This window comes from Mobula hypostoma, chromosome 10 (genome assembly GCF_963921235.1).
Source record: "Mobula hypostoma chromosome 10, sMobHyp1.1, whole genome shotgun sequence".
Classification (NCBI taxonomy): domain Eukaryota; kingdom Metazoa; phylum Chordata; class Chondrichthyes; order Myliobatiformes; family Myliobatidae; genus Mobula; species Mobula hypostoma.
The window spans coordinates 18,133,928-18,156,883 of record NC_086106.1 but is presented as its reverse complement, the minus strand read 5'-3'; the positions used below and the strand labels follow the sequence as shown (position 1 = coordinate 18,156,883).

The 22,956-nt window shown below is 53.7% G+C and overlaps 1 protein-coding gene across 1 annotated transcript in view; it reads left to right on the top strand.

Moving 5' to 3' along the window:
• The first annotated feature begins 4,538 nt into the window (after positions 1 to 4,538).
• Positions 4,539 to 22,956, top strand: part of pck2 (phosphoenolpyruvate carboxykinase 2 (mitochondrial)) — a 50,823-nt gene continuing 32,405 nt past the window's right edge. Inside the window, exons 1-7 of the mRNA XM_063060122.1 lie at positions 4,539 to 4,670; positions 6,173 to 6,442; positions 9,777 to 9,961; positions 10,791 to 10,997; positions 17,234 to 17,424; positions 21,551 to 21,713; positions 22,566 to 22,784. Of these exons, the coding sequence (XP_062916192.1) occupies positions 4,648 to 4,670; positions 6,173 to 6,442; positions 9,777 to 9,961; positions 10,791 to 10,997; positions 17,234 to 17,424; positions 21,551 to 21,713; positions 22,566 to 22,784 (1,258 nt within the window). The 5' untranslated portion in view covers positions 4,539 to 4,647. The remainder of the gene's footprint in view (positions 4,671 to 6,172; positions 6,443 to 9,776; positions 9,962 to 10,790; positions 10,998 to 17,233; positions 17,425 to 21,550; positions 21,714 to 22,565; positions 22,785 to 22,956) is intronic.

Below are 22,956 nucleotides of genomic sequence, written 5' to 3'. Positions count from 1 at the left end.
ACCCTGCAGGAGCTAATTATAACGAGATGGAACATTGTTAGAGAAACTGGTTTTACGACTGACAGGTTTATTTCGAGAGGACTAAATAGAAAGGCCAGGATATAATTCTGCGGCTTTATCAGGCGTTGGTCAGAACACGGTGGGGTATTGTGAGCGGTTTTGAGTCCTGCACCGGGCGGGGGGGGGGGGGGTCCACTCTAGAGGAGGTCCGCGAGTGGAAGGGTTAACGCTCGAGGAGGGTTGGCACCGGGATTTGGAACGTGACGGCTGCCCCCAGCACATCTTCAGGCTGACGCAAACGGCGCGTCTCGCCGCGTGTTTCCACGAGCGATACAAATAATCTGAGTCTCTCGGCTGTTCCAGTGACAGCGGTGAGAAGCCTCCAGTCAGGCAGTGGCGTTCGGGGTGGGTGTGTGAGGGGTGGGGGAGATTCCTGGCTCCAACAGGGAGCATAACCAAGGTCCAACAACAAGTGAAAAGGGGATAAAGGTTGGTGGTAATGTGTGCACAGTAAACAGATCAGTGAGACAATCTGTCAGTGGGGGCAGGGATCAGAGATATACTTGACAAAGCTGAACACTGACACACATACACGCCCTCTCCCTCTCCTCCCCCTGCCTCCCACTTCTCTCCCTCCCCTTCGCCTCCCTCACCTCCCTCTCCTCTTCCTCTCCTCCCTTCCCCTCCACCCCCTCTCCTCCCCCTGCCTCCCACTTCTCTCCCTCTCCCTCACCTCCCTCCCCTCCCCTCCTCTTCCTCTCCTCCCTCTCCCTTCCCCTCCTCTCCCTCCACCTCCTTTTCCTCCCCTCCCTCTCCTCCTCTTCCTCTCCCTTCCCCTCCTCTCCCTCACCCTCCCTCTCCCTTCCCCTCACCTCCCTCTCCCTCCTCTCCCTTCCCCTCCTCCCTCTTCCTTCCCCTGCCTCCCACTTCTCTTCCTCTCCTCCCCTCCCTCTCCCTCACCTCCCTTCCCCTCCTCCCTCTCCCTCACCTCCCTCCCCTCCCCTCCCTCTCCTCCCTCTCCCTTCCCCTCCTCTCCCTCCACCTCCTTTTCCTCCCCTCCCTCTCCTCTCCCCACCCCCTTCCTTCTCCCCCTCCCTCTCCTACTCTGACCCCCTGCCCTCTCTCTCCCATCCCCCTTCCCTTCCCTTCTCTCTCTCACTCACCCTCTTCTCTCTCTCCCTCCCGCCCCCCCACTCTCTCTCCCCCCTCTCTCTGTCACATAGAAATTCTCTCTCTCACACACATAGTCACAAAGAAAATCTGTCAGTCTCTCTCTCTCGCACAGTAACATAAAAATGCTCGCAGTCACATAAAAACAGACTCTCCCTCTCTCTCACACTCACACTCAGCCACACACACTTTCACGCTCATACACACACTCTCACACTCAGACATACGCACAATCTCACTCTGACACTCAGACATACACACACTCTCTCACACACTCACCCAGAAGCTAAGAAGGCAAGGAGTTTCCCTGCCTTTATTATTTGAGGCCCTGAGTTTTAGAAGTTATGCCTCAGCTTTATAAATCTCTGCTTCAGCAGCACCTGCAGTATTGCGTTCAGTGCTGGGCATCCCGTTACGGGAAGGATGTGGAAGAGATTCGCCAGGATGCTGCCCGGATTAGCGGGCAGGAGCTACAAGGAGAGGCTGGACAAAGTTGGCTAGTTTCCTCTAGACTGGCAGAGACCTGAGAGAAGTTTATAAGATTCTGAGAGACACAGACAGAGTTAACAGTCAGTATCTTTTCCGAATACCAGAGGACATACACTTAAGGTGAGGGGGTAACCTCAAAGGGGATGTGCGGGCGGGTTTTTAACACAGAGCGGTGGGAGCCTGGAACGTGCAGCCCTGGGGTGGTGGGGGAGGCTGGTACAGCAGAGGTATTTCCTAGATCAGCACGTGGAGGGATAAGGAAGTGGTGTCGGCAGAAGGGATTAGTCCAGCTATTTAGTCTGAAGGGCCTGTGCTGTTCTGTGTTCTTGACTGTGGGCTTCAGGAAGGAGAAATCTGAAGAACACGCACCAGGCCTTGTTGAGGGTCAGTGGCAGAACGGTGAGCAGCTTCTATTTCCCTGGCACTGTCTCAGCGGGACTGTCCTGGGCCCAGCACGTTGTCACCATCGCCGGAGGTCACAACTTGCTGGGAGTTTGAGAAGATTCGGCACGTTGCTGGCGACCCTGACACACTCCTGCAGATGTTTGCTGCAAAGCATCCTGACTGGGTTACATTGTCACCTGGTACGGAATCGCGAGGCGCCGCGGAGGTTAGTATGAACAGCCGGGGCCAGCAGTCTCACCTCTCTCCACCCCAGCATCGAGGACATCCTCAAGAGGGGGCCCCCCAGGAAGGAGACCTCCACGATCAGGGACCCCCGCCGTCTGGACCACATCCTCTTCTCGGTGCTACCATCGCGTGGCCCGAAGACCCTCGCCTCCATGTTGAACACCAGCCTCTCCCCCACGACCGTGAGGTTCTTAAACTGACCTGAGAGGCCCAAACACAACCTTGCAATGTGTTTCCCTTCACCTACAGTACCTCTGTCAAGGTAACTCGTGTAACTTCTGTTAATTCCTGTAGCAGAAAGCTAATACTCACCGCATTTAGACCCTGGCTAAGTGTGACTGTGACGATAAGTCTCAGACACACACTCTCTCCTACACCCATACACAAAGACAGGCTCACTCATGCTGGTACACAGACAGAGGTTACACACACGTTCCCATGGCCCAGCACTCAAAAACTACACACATACACACACACACACACAGACCTACACACACACACTCACATGCAAAATCACTCTCGGACACACATGTAGACACACACACCAACAGATTCACACAATCTTCCCCCGCCCAACACACACGCGCACACACACACACACACACACACACACACACACACACACAGAGACCTACACACACACACTGACCTACAAACACACAGATACTCACATACAAAATCACTTTAAGACACACATGTAGACGCACACACCGACAGATTCACACAATCTCACCCCCCCCCCGCAACACACACACACACACAGGAGGGAAGGGAATTACCGGAAGTTGGAGAATTCAATGTTCATACCAAGGGGCTGGACCTTTCCCCTCCCTTCTCCTATCCCAGTTTCACTCTGCCCCCTCCCCCAGCTGCTTGTCACCTCCCTCATGGTTTCACCTCCTTCTACTACCCATTGTGTTTTCCCCTATTCCTTCTTCACCTTTCCTGCCTATCCCCTCCCCCACCCCTTTATCTTTCCCCTTACTGGTTTTTCACCTGGAACCTACCAGCCTTCTCCTTCCCACCCTCCCCCACCTTCTTTATAGGGGCCTCTGCCCCTTCCCTCTACAGTCCCGATGAAGGGTTCCAGCCCAGAACGTTGACTGATTTTTTTCCACAGATGCTGCCCGACCTGCTGAGTTCCTCCAGCGTGTTGTGAGTGTTGCTTTGACCCCGGCATCTGCAGAGTATTTTGTGTTTAACCTCTCCCTCACACTCACTGAGGTACAGATACACCAACCCTCTCCACTCACACATCACCCCTCCCCTCCTTCTCCCACTGTGTTTCTAGGAAGGGGGAAGGAGGGGAGCGGTAGTAAAGGAGACAAAGTCAGGACTGGAGGAGGAGGCAGAGGGAAACAGGGAAGGAGAGAGGGGAGGAGGGAAGAAAGTACTGGAGCCTCAGGTCCCACACCACCAGGTTCAGGAATAGTTATTACCCCTCAACCATCAGGCTCCTGAACCAGAGGGGATAACTTCACTCACCTCAACACTGAACTGATTCTGCAACCCACAGACAACAGGAATTCTGCAGATGCTGGAAATTCAAGCAACACACATCAAAGTTGCCGGTGACCCTTCGTCAGGGTCTAGGCCTGAAACGTCGACTGTACCTCTTCCTAGAGATGCTGCCTGGCCTGCTGCGTTCACCAGCAACTTTGATGTGTTGCTACAACCCACAGACTCATTTTCAAGGACTGAAAGTAGGTGATTTTTAAATTTCCACATACTGACTGGGACTCCCAGACTGTAAAAGGACTGGGTGGGATAGAGTTTGCCAAATGTGTTCAGAAATACTTCCTTAATAGAAAGGTCCCAACTAGAGAGGGGTGCGACACTGGAATTCCTATTCAGGAACCAGGCAGGGCAGATGTCAGAGATCTGTGTGGGAGATCACTGTGAATCAAGTATCAGAATTCCATTAGTTTTATGTTAATTACCGAAAAGGATAGGTCTGGCCCTCGATTGAGATTCTAAATTGGAGAAAGGCCAATTCTGATGGTGTGAGAAAGAACCTGGGTAGTGCGGATTGAAACAGGTAAAAGTGAGCTTGGAAAATACAGGGTTTGTATGTTCCCGTCAGAACATGACGGGGGAGGGAGAGAGAGAGAGAGAGAGAGAGAGAGTGTGTGTCTGAAGAAGTGAGGGGGGAGGGACGAGGGTCCCGGGGAGGGACGAGGCGGGAGTGGGGAGTGTCTCGGCCGTCCTATAACCGGACTCGGGGCCGGAGAGAGGAGGGTCTGGGGGAGGGAGGAGGTGTGTCCCCCCGCCGTCCTATAACCGTGCTCGGGTCCGACCCCGGCTGCTGTCGGCGCTCAGGGTGACTGACTTCAGCCTCCGCCGCCTGCCCGAACCACTATGTCCCCCGCCCGGATCCTCCGGTAAGTCCGCCGTGCGGGGCAGGATGCTGGGGTGGCGGGAGGAGGGCGGATGGAGAATCGGCCCACCTCCATCTGTGGCTCGGCGGTCCGGAACCGGCGTCTCGATTCCGGATCTCCTGTCACAGGGGATTCTGCAGAAGCCGGATCTCCTGAACCCACCCGATCCCTGCCCTTCTCACCCTCCGACTCTCCCTCCCTGTCTCCCCAACTTGCCTACCCCTCCCCTCACTAATCAGAGTCCATCCCTCTCTCGCCGTCTTCCCCTTTCTACCCCCACTCACTCCCCAACTTCACCCCTCCCTCTCATTGCACACCCCTCCCCCGCTCTGCCCCCTCTCTCCCTCCCCCGACGGGGCACCCTCGGGACATTTCTTCCGAGGCACACGTCAAATCCTCCCTCCCGTCGCCCTGAGTGATGCAACCGTGGCTCCGCTCCAAACTTCAGCGCTTCTTTCTCTCCTCACACAAACAAACACACACACACACACACACACACACACACACACACTCACACTTACACACACACACACTCACACACACACACATCCGCAGACATACGCACACACACTCACACACATGCACAGACACACAGACACTCACATGCACGCACACACTTACACACGTGAAGACACACACGCACTTACACATGCATGCACGTGCACACACACACACACGTGCACACACACTCACATGTGCAGACACACGTGCACACACACACTCACATGTGCAGACACACACATGTGCACACACACACTCACACGTGCACACACACACTCACATGTGCACACACGTGCACACACACGTGCACACACACAATCACATGTGCACACACACTCACATGTGCAGACACACATGCACACACTCACATGTGAAGACACACACGCATGCAAACACACACACATGCACACATACACATAAGCAAACACACACACATGCACACATACACATAAGCAAACACACACACATGCACACATACACACACGCACACACACACACATTCAAAACATCAACACTCACACATATACACGGACCCACACACACACAGAGTCCCTCTCCCTCTCTCCCCCTCCAGATAAGACCTTATTTGATAGGCACAGGAGATGGGTATCAGTGAGGGAGACCCCAACACAGCTCATCCTCATAGCCCTGTGTCCCTCCCTCACGCTCTTCCCCCCTCCCCACACTCCTCCCAGCTCTCACCCCAACTCTGCCACATGCTGACCCCACCCACAGACACTCCACCCTCCCCCATTCCCGACATCCAGGGCGGGAAGGAGGAAGTGAGGGAGCCTGCGGAAGGGGCAGTGATGGAGGAGGGAGTTCTGTGGGAGGGGTTTCGAGAGGGAGGGTGAGGGACATTGAGACAGGCTGCCTGAGTCACTGCCCCTCCCTAAGTGCCCACGGGATCACCCTGTGCACATGTCGCCTACACACCCCCCCAGACGCCCGCGCTCCAACCAGACTGGTGTGGGACTGACGTTTCTCTCCCTCTCTCCTCACAGGTGGTGCCAGGCCCCCATCTGCCGTCTGGCCGCCCCCGCCTGCCGTCTGGCCGCCCCCGGGTCCAGCCGCTGGGTGCACCGGGAGGCGGAGTTGCCAGAGGGGGTGGGGGCACTTCCCGAGGGCGTGCGGGAGTTTGTGGAGAGCAGCGCGCGCCTGTGCCAGCCTCGGGACGTGCACCTGTGTACGGGCAGCGTCCGCGAGAGGGACAACATCGTCCAGCTGCTCGAGAGCAGGGGGCAGCTCCAGCGGCTCAGCAAGTACCACAACTGGTAGGTTGAGGGATCTCCCCCTACACAGTCCCCACCACTGAGGGATCTCCCCCTACACAGTCCCCACCACTGAGGGATCTCCCCCTACACAGTCCCCACCACTGAGGGATCTCCCCTACACAGTCCCCACCACAGGGATCTCCCCATACACAGTCCCCACCACTGAGGGATCTCCCCCTACACAGTCCCCACCACTGAGGGATCTCCCCCTACACAGTCCCCACCACTGAGGGATCTCCCCTACACAGTCCCCACCACAGGGATCTCCCCCTACACAGTCCCCACCACTGAGGGATCTCCCCCTACACAGTCCCCACCACTGAGGGATCTCCCCTACACAGTCCCCACCACTGAGGGATCTCCCCCTACACAGTCCCCACCACTGAGGGATCTCCCCCTACACAGTCCCCACCACTGAGAGATCTCCCCCTACACAGTCCCCACCACTGAGGGATCCTACTCAGTCCCCACCACTGAGGGATCTCCCCCTACACAGTCCCCACCACTGAGGGATCTCCCCCTACACAGTCCCCACCACTGAGGGATCTACCCTACACAGTCCCCACCACTGAGGGATCTCCCCTACACAGTCCCCACCACTGAGGGATCTCCCCCTACACAGTCCCCACCACTGAGGGATCTCCCCCTACACAGTCCCCACCACAGGGATCTCCCCCTACACAGTCCCCACCACTGAGGGATCCCCCTACACAGTCCCCACCACTGAGGGATCTCCCCTACACAGTCCTCACCACTGAGGGATCTCCCCCTACACAGTCCCCACCACTGAGGGATCCCCCTACACAGTTCCCACCACAGGGATCTCCCCCTACACAGTCCCCACCACTGAGGGATCTCCCCTACACAGTCCCCACCACTGAGGGATCCCCCTAAGTCCCCACCACTGAGGGATCTCCCCTACACAGTCCCCACCACTGAGGGATCTCCCCCTACACAGTCCCCACCACTGAGGGATCCCCCTACACAGTCCCCACCACTGAGGGATCTCCCCCTACACAGTCCTCACCACTGAGGGATCTCCCCCTACACAGTCCCCACCACTGAGGGATCCCCCTACACAGTCCCCACCACTGAGGGATCTCCCTACACAGTCCCCACCACTGATGGATCTCCCCTACACAGTCCCCACCACTGAGGGATCTCCCCCAACACAGTCCCCACCACAGGGATCTCCCCCTACACAGTCCCCACCACTGAGCCATCTCCCTACACAGTCCCCACCATTGAGGGATCTCCCCCTACACAGTCCCCACCACTGAGGGATCTCCCCCTACACAGTCCCCACCACTGAGGGATCTCCCTACACAGTCCCCACCACTGATGGATCTCCCCCTACACAGTCCCCACCACTGAGGGATCTCCCCCGACACAGTCCCCACCACAGTCCCCACCACAGGGATCTCTCCCTACACAGTCCCCACCACTGAGGGATCTCCCTACACAGTCCCCACCATTGAGGGATCTCCCCCTACACAGTCCCCACCACTGAGGGATCTCCCTACACAGTCCCCACCACTGAGGGATCTCCCCCACACAGTCCCCACCACAGGGATCTCCCCCTACACAGTCCCCACCACTGAGGGATCTCCCCCTACACAGTCCCCACCACTGAGGGATCCCCCTACACAGTCCCCACCACAGGGATCTCCCCCTACACAGTCCCCACCACTGAGGGATCTCCCCCTACACAGTCCCCACCACTGAGGGATCTCCCCTACACAGTCCCCACCACTGAGGGATCCCCCTACACAGTCCCCACCACTGAGGGATCCCCCTACACAGTCCCCACCACAGGGATCTCCCCCTGCACAGTCCCCACCACTGAGGGATCCCCCTTCACAGTCCCCACCACGGGGATCTTCCCCTACACAGTCCCCACCACTGAGGGATTTCCCCCTACACAATCCCTACCACTGAGGGATCTCCCCCTACACAATCCCCACCACTGAGGGATCTCCCCTACACAGTCCCCACCACTGAGGGATCTCCCCTACACAATCCCCACCACTGAGGGATCTCCCCTTACACAGTCCCCACCACTGAGGGATCTCACCCCCCCCCCTTCCAAAGGGTCCAACTTAAACCAACCCAGCACCGGGAGCTCAGCGAGTATCACAAATGGAAGGCCAATGGATGTTCCCCGCACCCCAGGGGATCCCACCACTGAGGGATCTCCACCTCCTCCTCAACCCACATGGAGGGATCTGCCCATCTCCATCCCGCCTTGAGGGATCTCACCAAGGGATTACCCCAGCCCAATCAAAACCCAGCTCTGTTGCTAAATAAGTACCATGACTGGTAGATTGAGGGATCTCATCTATATCCTCGCACTGAGGCATCTCACTCTGCCCAATATTCATCGTCAAGGATTGCTCTAAACCGACATGAGCCCGGCATCAGTAAGTACCGCAATCGGTCAGTTGGGGAATCTCCCTCACTGACGGATCTCCCCGTCCCCCTGCCCAGGGATCTCTCTCAATCCCAAGTCTGGCATCTGTACAGCTACCAAAACTGGTAGGATGTGGGACCCAGAAGCCGAGGGAAATCCCCTCTCTCCACCGAGGGATCTCCCCAACCCAACCTATCGTGCATTTGCAAAAGTACCACAACTGGTGGGGTTCACCCTGTCCTGCCGAGGGATCTCACCTCCCACTGCAGAGGGATCTCCCCGTGCTATCCCAACACAGGTCATCCAACTCCGCCAAGAACCTCAGCTGGCAGGCCCCCCGCCCCCCATGATTGGGCGGGATCTTCCCCTCATGCCCCTAACGTGGCAGTTGGGTAGGGTAGATCCCTGCCCAATGCTGAGGGATCCGCTTTGTCCAACAGCAACCCCTGAGGGTTCTCCCCAGCCCAATCCCACACCCTACCACTGAGAAACCTACTACTCCTCATCCTGGCTGGGGGGGTTCTCCCTTGCTCTACCTTGTCTGAGGGATCTTCCCTGCCCATCCCATCACTGAGGGATCTCCCCTGCCCACCTCCTCACCTGCTGAAGGGATCTCACTGACATACTGAAGGATCCCCTGCTGACTACCCTCACTGCTGAGGGATCTCCAACTCCTCTTGCCACTGGCTCTCCCCTGGCATTCCGCTGTCCCAATGAGGAGTCACTCATCCACACTGATATGGGCGGGGGGGGGGGAGAGATTGGGGGTGTGGTTATAGGGCAGGGAGGGCGAGGGTGTGGGGTCACAATTGTTGAGATGTTCTACATTTAATCTCTCCCCCCACCCCTCTGTGTTCCCGTTTCTCCCTCCCCTCCCACCCTACCCTGCCCCTCTCTACACCAACCCCCCCCCACCCCCCGTAGCTGGCTGGCCCGGACAGATCCGCGGGACGTGGCCCGCGTGGAGAACCGGACGGTGGTGGTTACGGAGACCCAGAGGGAGACGGTTCCCATCCCCACTGATGGCAGCCCCTCCCAGCTCGGCAACTGGATGTCCCCCCAAGACTTCGAGCGCGAGGCTGGCCTGCGGTTCCCTGGCTGCATGAAGGGTGAGGCCCCTCTCCCCCTTCCCCACCCCACGGGACGTCTCCCATGTCTCTCCTTCTGTCCTGACCCCGTTTCTGCCCTCCTGAACCCGGGGCGACGCCTGTCAGCCGGGGCGTAGGATGGGAGAGGGAATTCTGGCCGTTCCCCTTACCCCATTCCAACGGAACCTGCCCCGCTCTCCCAGAACCACGAGAAACTACAGAGAGTTGTGGACATCGCTCCACACATCGCACAACCTCTCCCCCGTAGACTCTGCCCCAGTAAAACAGCATTATTTAACATAAAGACCACTCCCCACCCCGACGTCCCGGACATTCTCTCCCCTCCCGTCAGGCAGAAACAATGAAAGCTCGTCCCACCAAGGACGGCTCCTACCCCGCTGTTATCAGACTTTTCATTGGTTCCCCAATATGACACAATGGGCACCTGCCCTCACAATCTACCCCAGGACACGTTCCATAATAACAAAGCATTTAAAATGTCTTTTTAAACCAGAAGACGACAAATCTGTGGAATTCACTGCCACAGACGGCTGTGGAGGCCAAGTCACTGAGCACATTTAAAGTGAAGGTTGGTAGGTCCTCGATTAGTCAGGGCGGGAGACAAAGTCAGCCATGATCAAATACTGCAGCGGACTAGATGGGCCAAATGGCCTAATTCTGCTCTTCTGGCCTGGAGACTCCCTGACTCTCGCTCCATCCCGATTTCCCTGGGTTGTATTGATTACTGATCAGTCTGGTCCTGGGACACCGGCATGCGGGAGGTGAACGTGGGGGTGGGGGGGTGCTGAGATGCTGCTCTAACCTCCTGTCTTCCTGCACTGGCCCCCAGGGCGCACCATGTACGTCCTGCCCTTCAGCATGGGCCCTGTGAGGTCGCCGCTGTCCAGGCTGGGTGTGCAGCTGACCGACTCCCCGTACGTGGTGGCCAGCATGAGGATCATGACGCGGATGGGCAGTGACGCCCTGGAGGCCCTGGGTGGTGGGTCCGACTTCGTCCGGTGCCTGCACTCGGTGGGGAGCCCCCTTCCCTCACAGGGTAAGTGACTGGGGGGACGTACGTCCTACAACCCCCACCCCCCCCGTGCACACCGCTCCCTCTGTGCCTCGTCGATCTTGCCCTTCCATCTCTCCATTCTCCCTCCACCCGTACCCCTTTCACCCTTGTGTTGTCCCCCTCCTTCTCCCGCCAATCACGTTCCCTCCTTCCCACCCCCTCTGTCACCCTATTTGTCCCCCTCCCTCCAACCTGCCCCCTCTGTCACCCTATTTGTCCTCCTTCCCACCCCCTCTGTCACCCTATTTGTCCCCCTCCCTCCAACCCACCCCCTCTGTCACCCTATTTGTCCCTCTCCCTCCGAACCACCCCCTCTGTCACCCTATTTGTCCCCCTACCTCCGACCTGCCCCCTCTGTCACCCTATTTGTCCCTCTCCCTCCGAACCACCCCCTCTGTCACCCTATTTGTGCCCCTCGCTCCGAACTGCCCCCTCTGTCACCCTATTTGTCCTCCTCCCTCCGACCTGCCCCCTCTGTCACCCTATTTGTCCCCCTACCTCCGACCTACCCCCTCTGTCACCCTATTTGTCTCCCTACCTCTGACCCTCCCCCTCTGTCACCCTATTTGTCCCCCTCCCTCCTTCCCACCCTTTCTGTCTTTGCCATTCATCACGCCCTCCCTCCCATTCCAGCTGATCGCACCATCCAGAACCCTGCCCCCCTCCCCCTTTGGACCTCAGTCCCGTTCCCCTACGCATGCCCTGCAGCGAGGAATGCTTTTTTTAAAATATAAAAGTTGATTCAAATGACCGCAATATCACAATTCACCATCTTGCAATATTCTGCATTTCATAAAACACTCTATTTAGCATTTCAAGTTAAAATACGGCTATCCCAATCTGCAACACACTCAGGCCTCTGGGGAGGGCAGCATCCCGGGGAAAAACGCTGGAGGAGATCCACCCGCCAGCCTCTCCCGCAAAACTCTCACGCCTCTGCCCCACCAATGCTGGATACCTCCTGTGGGAAAGGGGGTTCCACTGCTTTGTCTGCGTCACAACTTACAGCCATGACTCCCCCAGTGTACCCCGCTCCAGGGAGAACAGAGCTGGCCCCTCGGAGAGGCTCCCTCCCCAGAAACACCCCCTGGGGGATTCTCCTCTGTACTGTCCCCAGTGTGGTCAACCCCTTCCTCTGGAACTGTACACTATTGGCTCGACCACGTTCGTGCAGTGGGAGCATAACCTCCCCACACTTCGGTTCAAGCCCACAGCTAATGAAGGCAAGGCCCCCCCTACCCCTCCATTCCACTTGTGGTGTGTGCACTACCCTCGCACACCCAGGTCCCTCTGTTCCTCAGTACTCCCCACCATTCAGTGCATGATCTACCCTTGTTTTTCAAGGAGGTTACCAGTAAAGGTGATGAAGGGAAGGCAGCGGATGTTGTTGACATGGACTTTGGTAAGACCTTTGACAAGGTCCTGCATGGGAGGTTGGTCAAGAAGGTTCAGTCACTGGACATTCAAGACGAGGTAGTAAATTCGATTAGACATTGGCTTTGTTGGAGTGGTAGTAGATGGTTGCCTCTCTGACTCGAGGCCTTTGGGTCTGTTGTTGTTTGTCATATACTCAATGATCTGGATGATATTGTGGTTAACTAGACAAGCAAATTTGAGGATGACACCAAGATTGGGGACGTTGACGAGGGCTGTCAAAGCCTGCAGCAGGATCTGGACCAGACTGTCCTCCTGCCAAAGAGTCTCAGCCCGAAACTTCGACTGCACTTTTTTCCATTGATGCTGCCTGGCCTGCTGAGTTCCTCCAGCATTTTGTGTGTGTTGCTTGGATTTCCAGCATCTGCAGATCTCTGGTTTGTGAGATGGAATTCAACGCAGACAGGCGAGAGATGTTACACTTCAGTAGGACCAACCAGGGAAGGTCTGACACAGTGAATGGCAGGACACTGAGGAGTGTGGTAGAACAAAGAGATCTGGGAATACAGGTCCCATAATTCGTTGAAAGTGATGTCACCGGTAGATAGGGTCATAAAGAAAGATTTTGGCACTTCGGCCTTCATAGATCAAAAGTGTTGAGTACAGGAGATGGGATGTTTTGTTGAAGTTGTGTAAAACATTGGTGAGGCCGAACTTGGAGTATCATATGCAGTTTTGGTCACCTACCTTCAGGAAAGATGTAAATAAGACTGAAAGAGTACAGAGAAAATCTACAAGGATGTTGCCGGGTCTGGAGTAAAGTTGTTTGCACCATTAGTGATAACCAGAGAGTAAGAGGTGGAAATTTTCTTAAATGCATTTATTTTAATGCACGGAGCATTATAAGAAAGGTGGATGAGCTTAAAGCATGGATTGATACCTGGAAGTATGATGTGGTAGCTATTAGTGAAACATGGTTACAGGAGGGGTGTGTCTGGCAACTAAATATTCCTGGATTTAATTGCTTCAGATGTGATGGAATTGGAGGGACAAGAGGGGGAGGTGTTGCATTGTTTGTCAGAGAAAATATTACAGCGGTGCTCTGGCAGGATAGATTAGAGGGCTCGTCTAGGGAGGCTATTTGGGTGGAATTGAGGGATGGGAAAGGTGTAGTAACACTTATGGGGGTGTATTATAGACCACCAAATGGGGAGCTAGAATTGGAGGAGCAAATTTGTAAGGAGATAGCAGATATTTGTAGTAAGCACAAGGTTGTGATTGTGGGAGATTTTAATTTTCCACACATAGACTGGGAAGCCCATACTGTAAAAGGGCTGGATGGTTTGGAGTTTGTCAAATGCGTGCAAGATAGTTTTTTGCAGCAATACATAGACGTACCAACTAGAGAAGGGGCAGTGTTGGATCTCCTGTTAGGGAATGAGATAGGGCAGGTGACGGAGGTTTGTGTTGGGGAGCACTTCGGGTCCAGTGATCACAATGCCATTAGTTTCAATATAATTATGGAGAAGGATAGGTCTGGACCCAGGGTTGAGATTTTTGATTGGAGAAGGACTAACTTTGAGGAGATGCGAAAGGATTTAGAAGGAGTGGATTGGGACAATTTGTTTTATGGGAAGGATATGATAGAGAAATGGAGGTCATTTAAAGGTGAAATTTTGAGGGTACAGAATCTTTATGTTCCTGTTAGGTTGAAAGGAAAGGTTAAAAGATTGAGAGAGCCATGGTTTTCAAGGGATATTGGAAACTTGGTTCGGAAAAAGAGAGATATCTACAATAAATATAGGCAGCATGGAGTAAATGAGGTGCTCGAGGAATATAAAGAATGTAAAAAGAATCTTAAGAAAGAAATTAGAAAAGCTCAAAGAAGATATGAGGTTGCTTTGGCAAGTAAGGTGAAAATAAATCCAACGGGTTTCTACAGTTATATTAATAGCAAAAGGATAGTAAGGGATAAAATTGGTCCCTTAGAGAATCAGAGTGGACAGCTATGTGTGGAACCAAAAGAGATGGGGGAGATTCTGAACAATTTCTTTTCTTCGGTATTCACTAAGGAGAAGGATATTGAATTGTGTAAGATAAGGGAAACAGGTAGGGAAGCTATGGAAACTATGATGATTAAAGAAGAGGAAGTACTGGCGCTTTTAAGGAATATAAAAGTGGATAAGTCTCCGGGTCCTGACAGGATATTCCCTAGGACCTTGAGGGAAGTTAGCGTGGAAATAGCAGGGGCTCTGACAAAAATATTTCAAATGTCATTAGAAACGGGGATGGTGCCGGAGGATTGGCATATTGCTCATGTTGTTCCATTGTTTAAAAAGGGTTCTAAGACTAATCCTGGCAATTACTGGCTTGTGAGTTTGATGTCAGTGGTGGGTAAATTGATGGAAAGTATTCTTAGAGATGGTATATATATAATTATCTGGATAGACAGGGTCTAATTAGGAACAGTCAACATGGATTTGTGCATGGAAGGTCATGTTTGAGAAATCTTATTGAATTTTTTGAAGAGGTTACTAGGAAAGTTGACTGAGGGTAAAGCAGTGGATGTTGTCTATATGGACTTCAGTAAGGCCTTTGACAAGGTTCCACACAGAAGGTTAGTTGGGAAGGTTCAATCGTTAGGTATTAATATTGAAGTAGTAAAATGGATTCAGCGGTGACTGGATGGGAGATGCCAGAGAGTAGTGGTGGATAACTGTTTGTCAGATTGGAGGCTGGTGACTAGTGGTGTGCCTCAGGGATCTGTACTGGGTCCAATGTTATTTGTCATATACATTAATGATCTGGATGATGGGGTGGTAAATTGGATGAGTAAGTATGCAGATGATACTGAGATAGGTGGAGTTGTGGATAATGAAGTAGGTTTTCAAAGCTTGCAGAGAGATTTAGGCCAGTTAGAAGAGTGGGCTGAAAGATGGCAGATGCAGTTTAATGCTGATAAATGTGAGGTGCTACATTTTGGTAGGACTAATCAAAATAGGACATACATGGTAAATGGTAGGGCATTGAGGAATGCAGTAGAACAGAGGGATCTAGGAATAATGGTGCATAGTTCCCTGAAGGGGGAATCTCATGTGGATAGGGTGGTGAAGAAAGCTTTTGGTCTGCTGGCCTTTATAAATCAGAGCAGTGAGTATAGGAGTTGGGATGTAATATTGAAATTGTACAAGGCATTGGTAAGGCTAAATGTGGAGTATTGTGTACAGTTCTGGTCACCGAATTATAGGAAAGATGTCAACAAAATTGAGTGATTACAGAGAAGATTTAGTAGAATGTTACCTGGGTTTCTTCTCCTAAGTTACAGAGAAAGGTTGAACAAGTTGGGTCTTTATTCTTTGAAGCATAGCAGATTGAGGGGGGACTTGATAGAGGTATTTAAAATTATGAGGGGGACAGATAGAGTTGACGTGGATAGGCTTTTTCCATTGAGAGTGGGGGAGATTCAAATAAGAGGACATGAGTTGAGAGTTAAAGGGCAAAAGTTTAGGGGTAACATGAGGGGGAACTTGTTGACTCTTCAGAGTGGTAGCTGTGTAGAACGAGCTTCCAACACAAGTGGTTGAGGCAGGTTTGATGTTGTCGTTTAAAGCTAAATTGGATAGATATATGGACAGGAAAGGAATGGAGGGTTATGGGCTGAGTGCAGGTCGGAGGGACTAGGTGAGAGTAAGAGTTCGGCACGGACCAGAAGGGCCGAGTTGGCCTGTTTCCGTGCTGTAATTGTTATATGGTTATATGGAGTAGCTGAGTTATTGGGAAAAGTTGAATAGGTTAATGTCGGGAGATTTAACAGAGGTATACAACATTATGACGGTATAGACAGAATAAATGCAAATAGTCTTTTTCTTCTGAGGCTGGGTGGGACTAGAACTAGGGGTCACAGGTTAAGGGTGAAGGGTGAAATACTTAAGGGGAACTCCACTTCTTCACCCGGAGGGTTCTGTGAGTGTGGAGCGAGCTGCTTGAAGAAATGCCGGATGTGGGTTCCATTACAACAGTTTGGATAAGTACATGGATAGGAAGGGTGTGGGGTGGTGTGCTCCAGGTGCAGGTTGATGGGACCAGCCAGAATAACAGTTCAGCACATTCTAGATGGGCTGAAGGGCCTGTTTCTGTGCTGCTGGGCTAGATGACTTTATAACACTCCCCACATTCACAGTGTGTGTCCTACCTTGTACAGTGAGGACCCTCTGTTCCTGAACTCCTACACCGAGGTCCCTCTGTCCCTCAACTCTCCCTACCATTCACAGCATCTGTCCTACCCTCGTACACCAAGGTCCCTCTGTTCCTGAACACTCCCCACATTCCACAGTGTATGTGTCCTACCCTCGTACACCGAGGTTCCTCTGTCCCTCTACACTCCCCACCATTCACAGTGTATGTGTCCTACCCTCGTACACCGAGGTCCCTCTATCCCTTGACACTCCCCACCATTCACAGTGTGTGTCCTACCTCATACAGCAAGGTGTCTCTGTCCCTGAACGCTCCCCACATTCACAGTGTGTGTCCTACCCTCGTACACCGAGGTCCCTCTGTCCCTCGACACTCCCCACCATTCACAGTGTGCGTCCTACAGTGGAACAGGGAGATGGGAATGGTTCCCATCTCCCTGTAGGTCTGGGACATAACGGCACTCCTGTAGCGTTAGGGTTTGAGGTTCTCCATCTACCACATTGCCCACGTTTGTCCTCCCCCTCATCGAACTGGACGGGCAGTTCTTCCCTCAGTGACGGGGAGGAGGGGGGCACCAGTGACCCTTCCTTCCCTCCCCTTGCCCCTGCCCATGACTGAGGTCTGATGCGCTGTCCCTCCACCCTGCCCAGAGGGGGCCGACTCTAACCTGTGGCCCTGCAACCCCGAGAAGACGCTGATCGGCCACGTGCCGGACCGGAGGGAGATCCTCAGCTTCGGTAGCGGCTACGGCGGGAACTCGCTGCTGGGCAAGAAATGCTTTGCCCTCAGGATTGCCTCGCGCATTGCCAGGGACGAGGGCTGGCTGGCCGAACACATGTTGGTGAGTGGGGGCCGGGGGGAGTAGTGGGGGAGACCAGGGTGGGGGGGGGGGAGAACTCTGCTGAGATGGTCCTTGTCTGGATACAGGCCTTTGAGCCAATCACAGTCCCCACCCTGCGAGTCCCAATTCCCTGCATTGGGGCCCCCCCCAAAAAAATTCTGCCCTTCACCTGTCCAAATAATATTACACCTGCCTCAACCCCTTTCTCTTGCAGCTTGTTCCGTACCCCCCCCCCCACCACGTGGAAGAAATTGTCCCTTAGTTCCCTTTTAAATCTTTCCCTAAAACTATGTCCCCTTGGTGCGGAATCCCCAACTCTGGGGAAAAGACCACCTTGTACGACCTTAACATATAGGAGCAGAATTAGGCCATTTGGCCCATCGAGTCTGCTCCATCATTTCATCATGGCTGATCCACTTTCCCTCTCAGCCCCAATCTCCTCCCTTCTCCCTGAAATCTTCATGCCCCGTCCAAACAAGAATCTATCAACCTCTGCCTTAAATATTTGTAAAGTCTTCGCCTCTACACCTGCCTGTGGCAATGAATTCCACATGTTCACCACTCTCTAGCTAAAGAAACTCCTCCTCACCTCCATTCTAAAATGACACCCCTCTATTCTGAGGCTATGTCCTCTGGTCTTAGACTCCCCACATCAACTTTCACCATTCAGTAGATTAGGTCACCCTTCATTCTTCTGAATTGTAGTGAATACAGGCCCAGAGCCATCAAATGCTCTTCCTATGACAAGCTGTTCAATCCTGGAATCATTTTCGTAAACCTCCTTCGAACCCTCTCCAGTTTCAGCACATCCTTTCGAAGATAAGGGGCCCAAAACTGCTCACAATACTCCAAGCGAGGCCTCACTAGAGTTTTATAAAGTCTCAACATTACATCCTTGCTTTTACATTCTAGTCCTCTCCAACTGAACGTTAACATTGCATTTGCCTTCCTCACCACAGACTTGACCTGCGAATTATCTACGCCCCTCACAATTATAAACACTTCTATGAGGTCACCCTCATAGAATAAAGACTAGCCTCGCCAGCCTTGCCCTATCACTCAGACCCACTAGCCCTGGCAACTTCCTTGTCAATCTCATCTGCACTCCTTCCAATTGAAGCATGAATTTCCTTTAACAGTTTGACTCAAACTGAACACGGTACTCCAAGAGTGGCCTCAGTGACATCTTGTGCAACGTAATCCTGGCTCCTGTACTCAGTGCCCTGACCGATGAAAGCCAGCGTGCCAAATGCCTCATTCCCCTCCCTGTCTACCTGTGGCGGTCCGAGGTTAGGGTGTTAGGGCTGTTCAGGCGAGGCGAGGTCAGGGTGTCAGTGGGGAAGGGGCTATTGATGAACCTCGAGGTGTGGGTCTTCCTGTACCTCCTCCCTGACTGTAGTAATGAGAAGGTGGCATGACCCAGATGGTGGGGGTCCTCAGCGATGGATACTGTCTTATTGAGGTACCACCTCTTCAAGTTGTCCTGGAAAGGTAGGGAGGTTTTGTGTCTATGATGGAGCTGGCTAAGTCAGCAAGCCTTCTGCAGCTTCTGGCAATCCTGGTCATCGGATCCGCCATACCAGACGGTGATGCTCTCCACTGGTCATCTGTAGAAATTTGTCCGGCTGAACTTCCTCAAACTCTTAATGGAGTCGGGCTGCTTCCTGGTTATATCAGTGTGCTGAGCCGAGGGTAGATCCTCACAATGTTGACGCCCAGGAAGCTGCTCCCCTCTTCCACCACGGATCCTTCTATGATTGCTGGTGGGCGTGTTCCTGACTTCCCCAATGGTGACCGGTGAAGGGGAAGGAGGAGGCATCGGTAATTGTCCTCCCCCACCCCCCACTTCTCCTTCACCATTCCCATTCCCCCTCTCACCTCATCTCCTTACCCATCCATCACCTCTCTCTGGTAGCCCTTCCCCTTTTCTTTCTCCCATTGCCTTCTGTCCTCTCCTACCAGATTTCCCCTTCTCCAACCTTCATCTCTATCACCAATTCACTTCCCAGCTCTTACTTCACCCCTCCCCCTTCCCATTGTACCTATCTTCTACGACCTCGTACTTCTTCCGCTCCTCCCCTTACTTTGACTTCCCATCTCTTTTTCCCAGTCCTGATCAAGGGTCTCAGCCCGAAACATCCCGTTTACTCTTTTCCGTAGATGCTGCCTGGCTTACTGAGTTCCTCCAGCATTTTGTGTGTGTTACTTTGATTTCCAGCATCCGCAGGTTTTCTCATTTGTGAGTGTCTTAGTAAATCTGCCTTGCACCTTCTCTAAACCTTTCACAGCCTTCCTATGATGGGGCGATCAGAACTGAGTACGATATTTCAGGTGTGGCCTAACCAGAGTTTTATAGAGCTGCAACATTTCCTCGTGGCTCTTGAACTCAATCCCCTGACTAATGAAGGCCAACACACCATACACTTTCTTAAAAACCCTATCAAGTTGCACGACAACTTTGACGAAGACTCCTGACGAAGGGTCTCGGCCCGAAATGTTGACCATTCGTTTCCACGGATGCTGCCCGACCTGCTGAGCTCCCCCAGCGTGTTGTGCGTGTAGCCCTGTACTCTGCCGGTGAGTTCAACCTATCAAAGTGAATCACTTCACACTTCTCCGCATTAAGCTCCATCTGCCGCTTCTCAGCCCCCAACTCTGCATGTTGTCAGTGCCCCCCGTTGTCACCTACAACCTTCTACAGTTATCTGCAAACTTACTGACCCCCCCCATCCCCATCTCCGTGACCCCCTCCCTTACAGCCCTCCTCGCCTCCACTTCCTTGTGCATTTATAAAAATCGCAAAAAGCAGGGGTCCCAGATGACGTGGTCCGGTAGTATTCCATCGCTTAGAGTCGTGCCAGTTGATTCAAGAACTGAACGGTTGAAGGGAGGTAGCTGTTCCTGAAGTTGGTGGTGTGGGACTTCAGGCTTCTGGACCTACTGCCCAATGAGAGCTGTGAGAAGATGGCCTGGCATGGATGGTGGGGATCTGGATCTTTGACCATGGATACTGTCTCTTGGAGGCAGAGCCTCCAGTAGATACTACCGATGGTGGGGAGGGGTACGGGTGTGATGAGTTGAGGGCTGACTCTACGACTGTCTACAGCTTCTCACATTCCAGCTTTCTCAAACTGCCATACCAGACCTTGATGCAGCAAGCCAGGATGCTTTCAACAGGACATCTGTAGAAGTTCGTCAGCGTTCGACGACGAGCCGAACCTCTGTAACCTCCTGGGAAAGTAAAGACGCTGGTGTGCCTTGCATTGGTGTGCTGGGCCAGGACAGGTTTGTCCGAGATGTTAGCGCCCAGGAATCTAAAGCTGTTGACCCTCTCCACTTCTGACCCACCAACGCTTCCCCCATCCCTCTCCCTCTTATTATTGCACACTGCGGTCAGGTCACCCCTCGAACTCAGGAGAAGATATCCCACCTCTCTTCGTCACTGAGACGCGCTGTCCCAGGCCACACTACCAAACCCAGGATTTCGAGTCAATTGCAGAGACTTCTTCAACTTGAAACTGGTGAAACATTTAACATCAGAAGCACTGGCTTAAATTTTCAGTTTGTATGTTAAAAGAGATCACACAGTTAAACACAACATATTAATGAATTTAATATTAATATTAATGAGTCCTGACGAAGGGTCTTGGCCCGAAACGTCGACTGTACCTCTGCCTCGAGATGCTGCCTGGCCTGCTGCGTTCACCAGCAACTTTGATGTGTGTTGAATGAATTTAAAAGGTATTTTTGTCACAAATCTACAAGCAAAGATCATTCGATACCTCAGCCTCATCTGAAATGAATTTGTAGGTGCAGGTTTGAATGTTTTGTGAAATTAGCCAGGTTTGCATAACGTCTGCGCAGCTCAAGGTGTGTCACCCCAAACTGAAAGTGTATAGCTGGGAGAGGGTGTGGTGTTCCGAGGGAGGAGGGTCAGCGAGACGGGGGAAAGGAGGGGATCACAGAGGTGGAACTGGGTGGAGTGGAGGGAGGGGTTTAGGGAGATGGGAAAGGGTGTAGTGGAGGGAGGGGTTTATGGAGATGGGGAGGGCGGAGGGGGTCACGGAGAGTATGAGGGGGCGCACTGAGTTGCTGTCACTGTGGAATTCCCTCCACCCCTCCCCAGATCCTGGGCGTAACCAATCCTGCGGGTGTGAAGAGGTACGTGGCGGCCGCCTTCCCCAGCGCCTGTGGGAAGACCAACCTGGCCATGATGAGGCCCTCTTTGCCCGGCTGGAAGGTGGAGTGCGTGGGGGACGACATCGCATGGATGCGGTTCGACAGTGAAGGTGGGTCCCGGGGCCGGGGCACGGAGACGGGGGATGGGGGAGGAGAGGGGTGTGAAGAGAAGCGAGGAGAAGGGGGGGAGGGAAGGAGGGCGGGGGAGAAAGGGGCGAGGGAGTGAGAGGGGGAAAGGGAAGGAGGAGGAGATATGGTAGGGGAAAAGGAGAGGGTGAGGGTAAGGGGAGAGAGATAGAACGAGGGCAGGATAGGGAGAAGGAGAAGGGGAAGGGAGGGAGAGGGGCACAGAGTGGAGGAGTGGGAGAGAAGGAGGGTGGGAAGGGAGAGAGGGGGGGAGGGAGGGTGGGAATAGAGGGAAGGTGGGAGAGAGAAGGGGAGTGAGTGTTGGATGGGGAGGGAGAGTGGGAATAGAGGGAAGGTGGGACAGAGAAGAGGAGTGAGTGTTGAATAGCGAGGGAGGGTGGGAATAGAGGGAAGGCGGGAGAGAGAAGGGGAGCGAGTATCCAGCACTCTGGATTGAGTGATGGAGGGATATGGGAAAAGATGGGCGATAGAGGGACATAGCTAGGGACAGAAGGGAGGGAGGGAGGCAGTGTGGAGAGAGCAGAAGGAGTTTAGAGATAAGAAGAAGGAGGGTATGCAGAGGAAATATTCAGTGAGAATCCTCTCTCCTCCCTTCCCCCGCTCTCTTCCGTTTCCCCTCTTCCCCTTTCCCTCTCCCCTCTAACTCCTTTCCTTCCCCTTTCTCCTCTCCTCCCCTCCACCTCTCCCCTTCCTCCTCCCTCACTGACACTGCCTCACCCTCCTCACACACCTCTCCTCATCTCCCTTTCCTCCACCCTCTCCCCCGCTCGACCCCAAATTTCACCCACTCGCTGACCCCTCTCCCCCTCCCCCAGGACGCCTGCGGGCCATTAATCCGGAGTACGGGTTCTTTGGTGTGGCGCCAGGCACATCCCCCGACACCAACCCCAACGCCATGGAAACCATCTCCCGCAACACCATCTTCACCAACGTGGGGCTAACCAGCGACGGGGGGGTCTACTGGGAGGGGTTGGACCAGGAGCTCCCTCCCGGCGTCACCATCACCTCCTGGAAGGGCAAACGCTGGACACCAGGTGAGGTGGGGGTGGGGTGGAGGGAAGGGGGGGCAGAGGGTGGTGGGGAGGGGGCAATCAGATCAGAAGAACATGAGACACAGCAGCAGAATTTGACAGTTCGGCACATCATATGCCCCGCCATTTGATAACAATGACTTACTTTCCCTCTCAACTCCATTCTCTTGCCTTT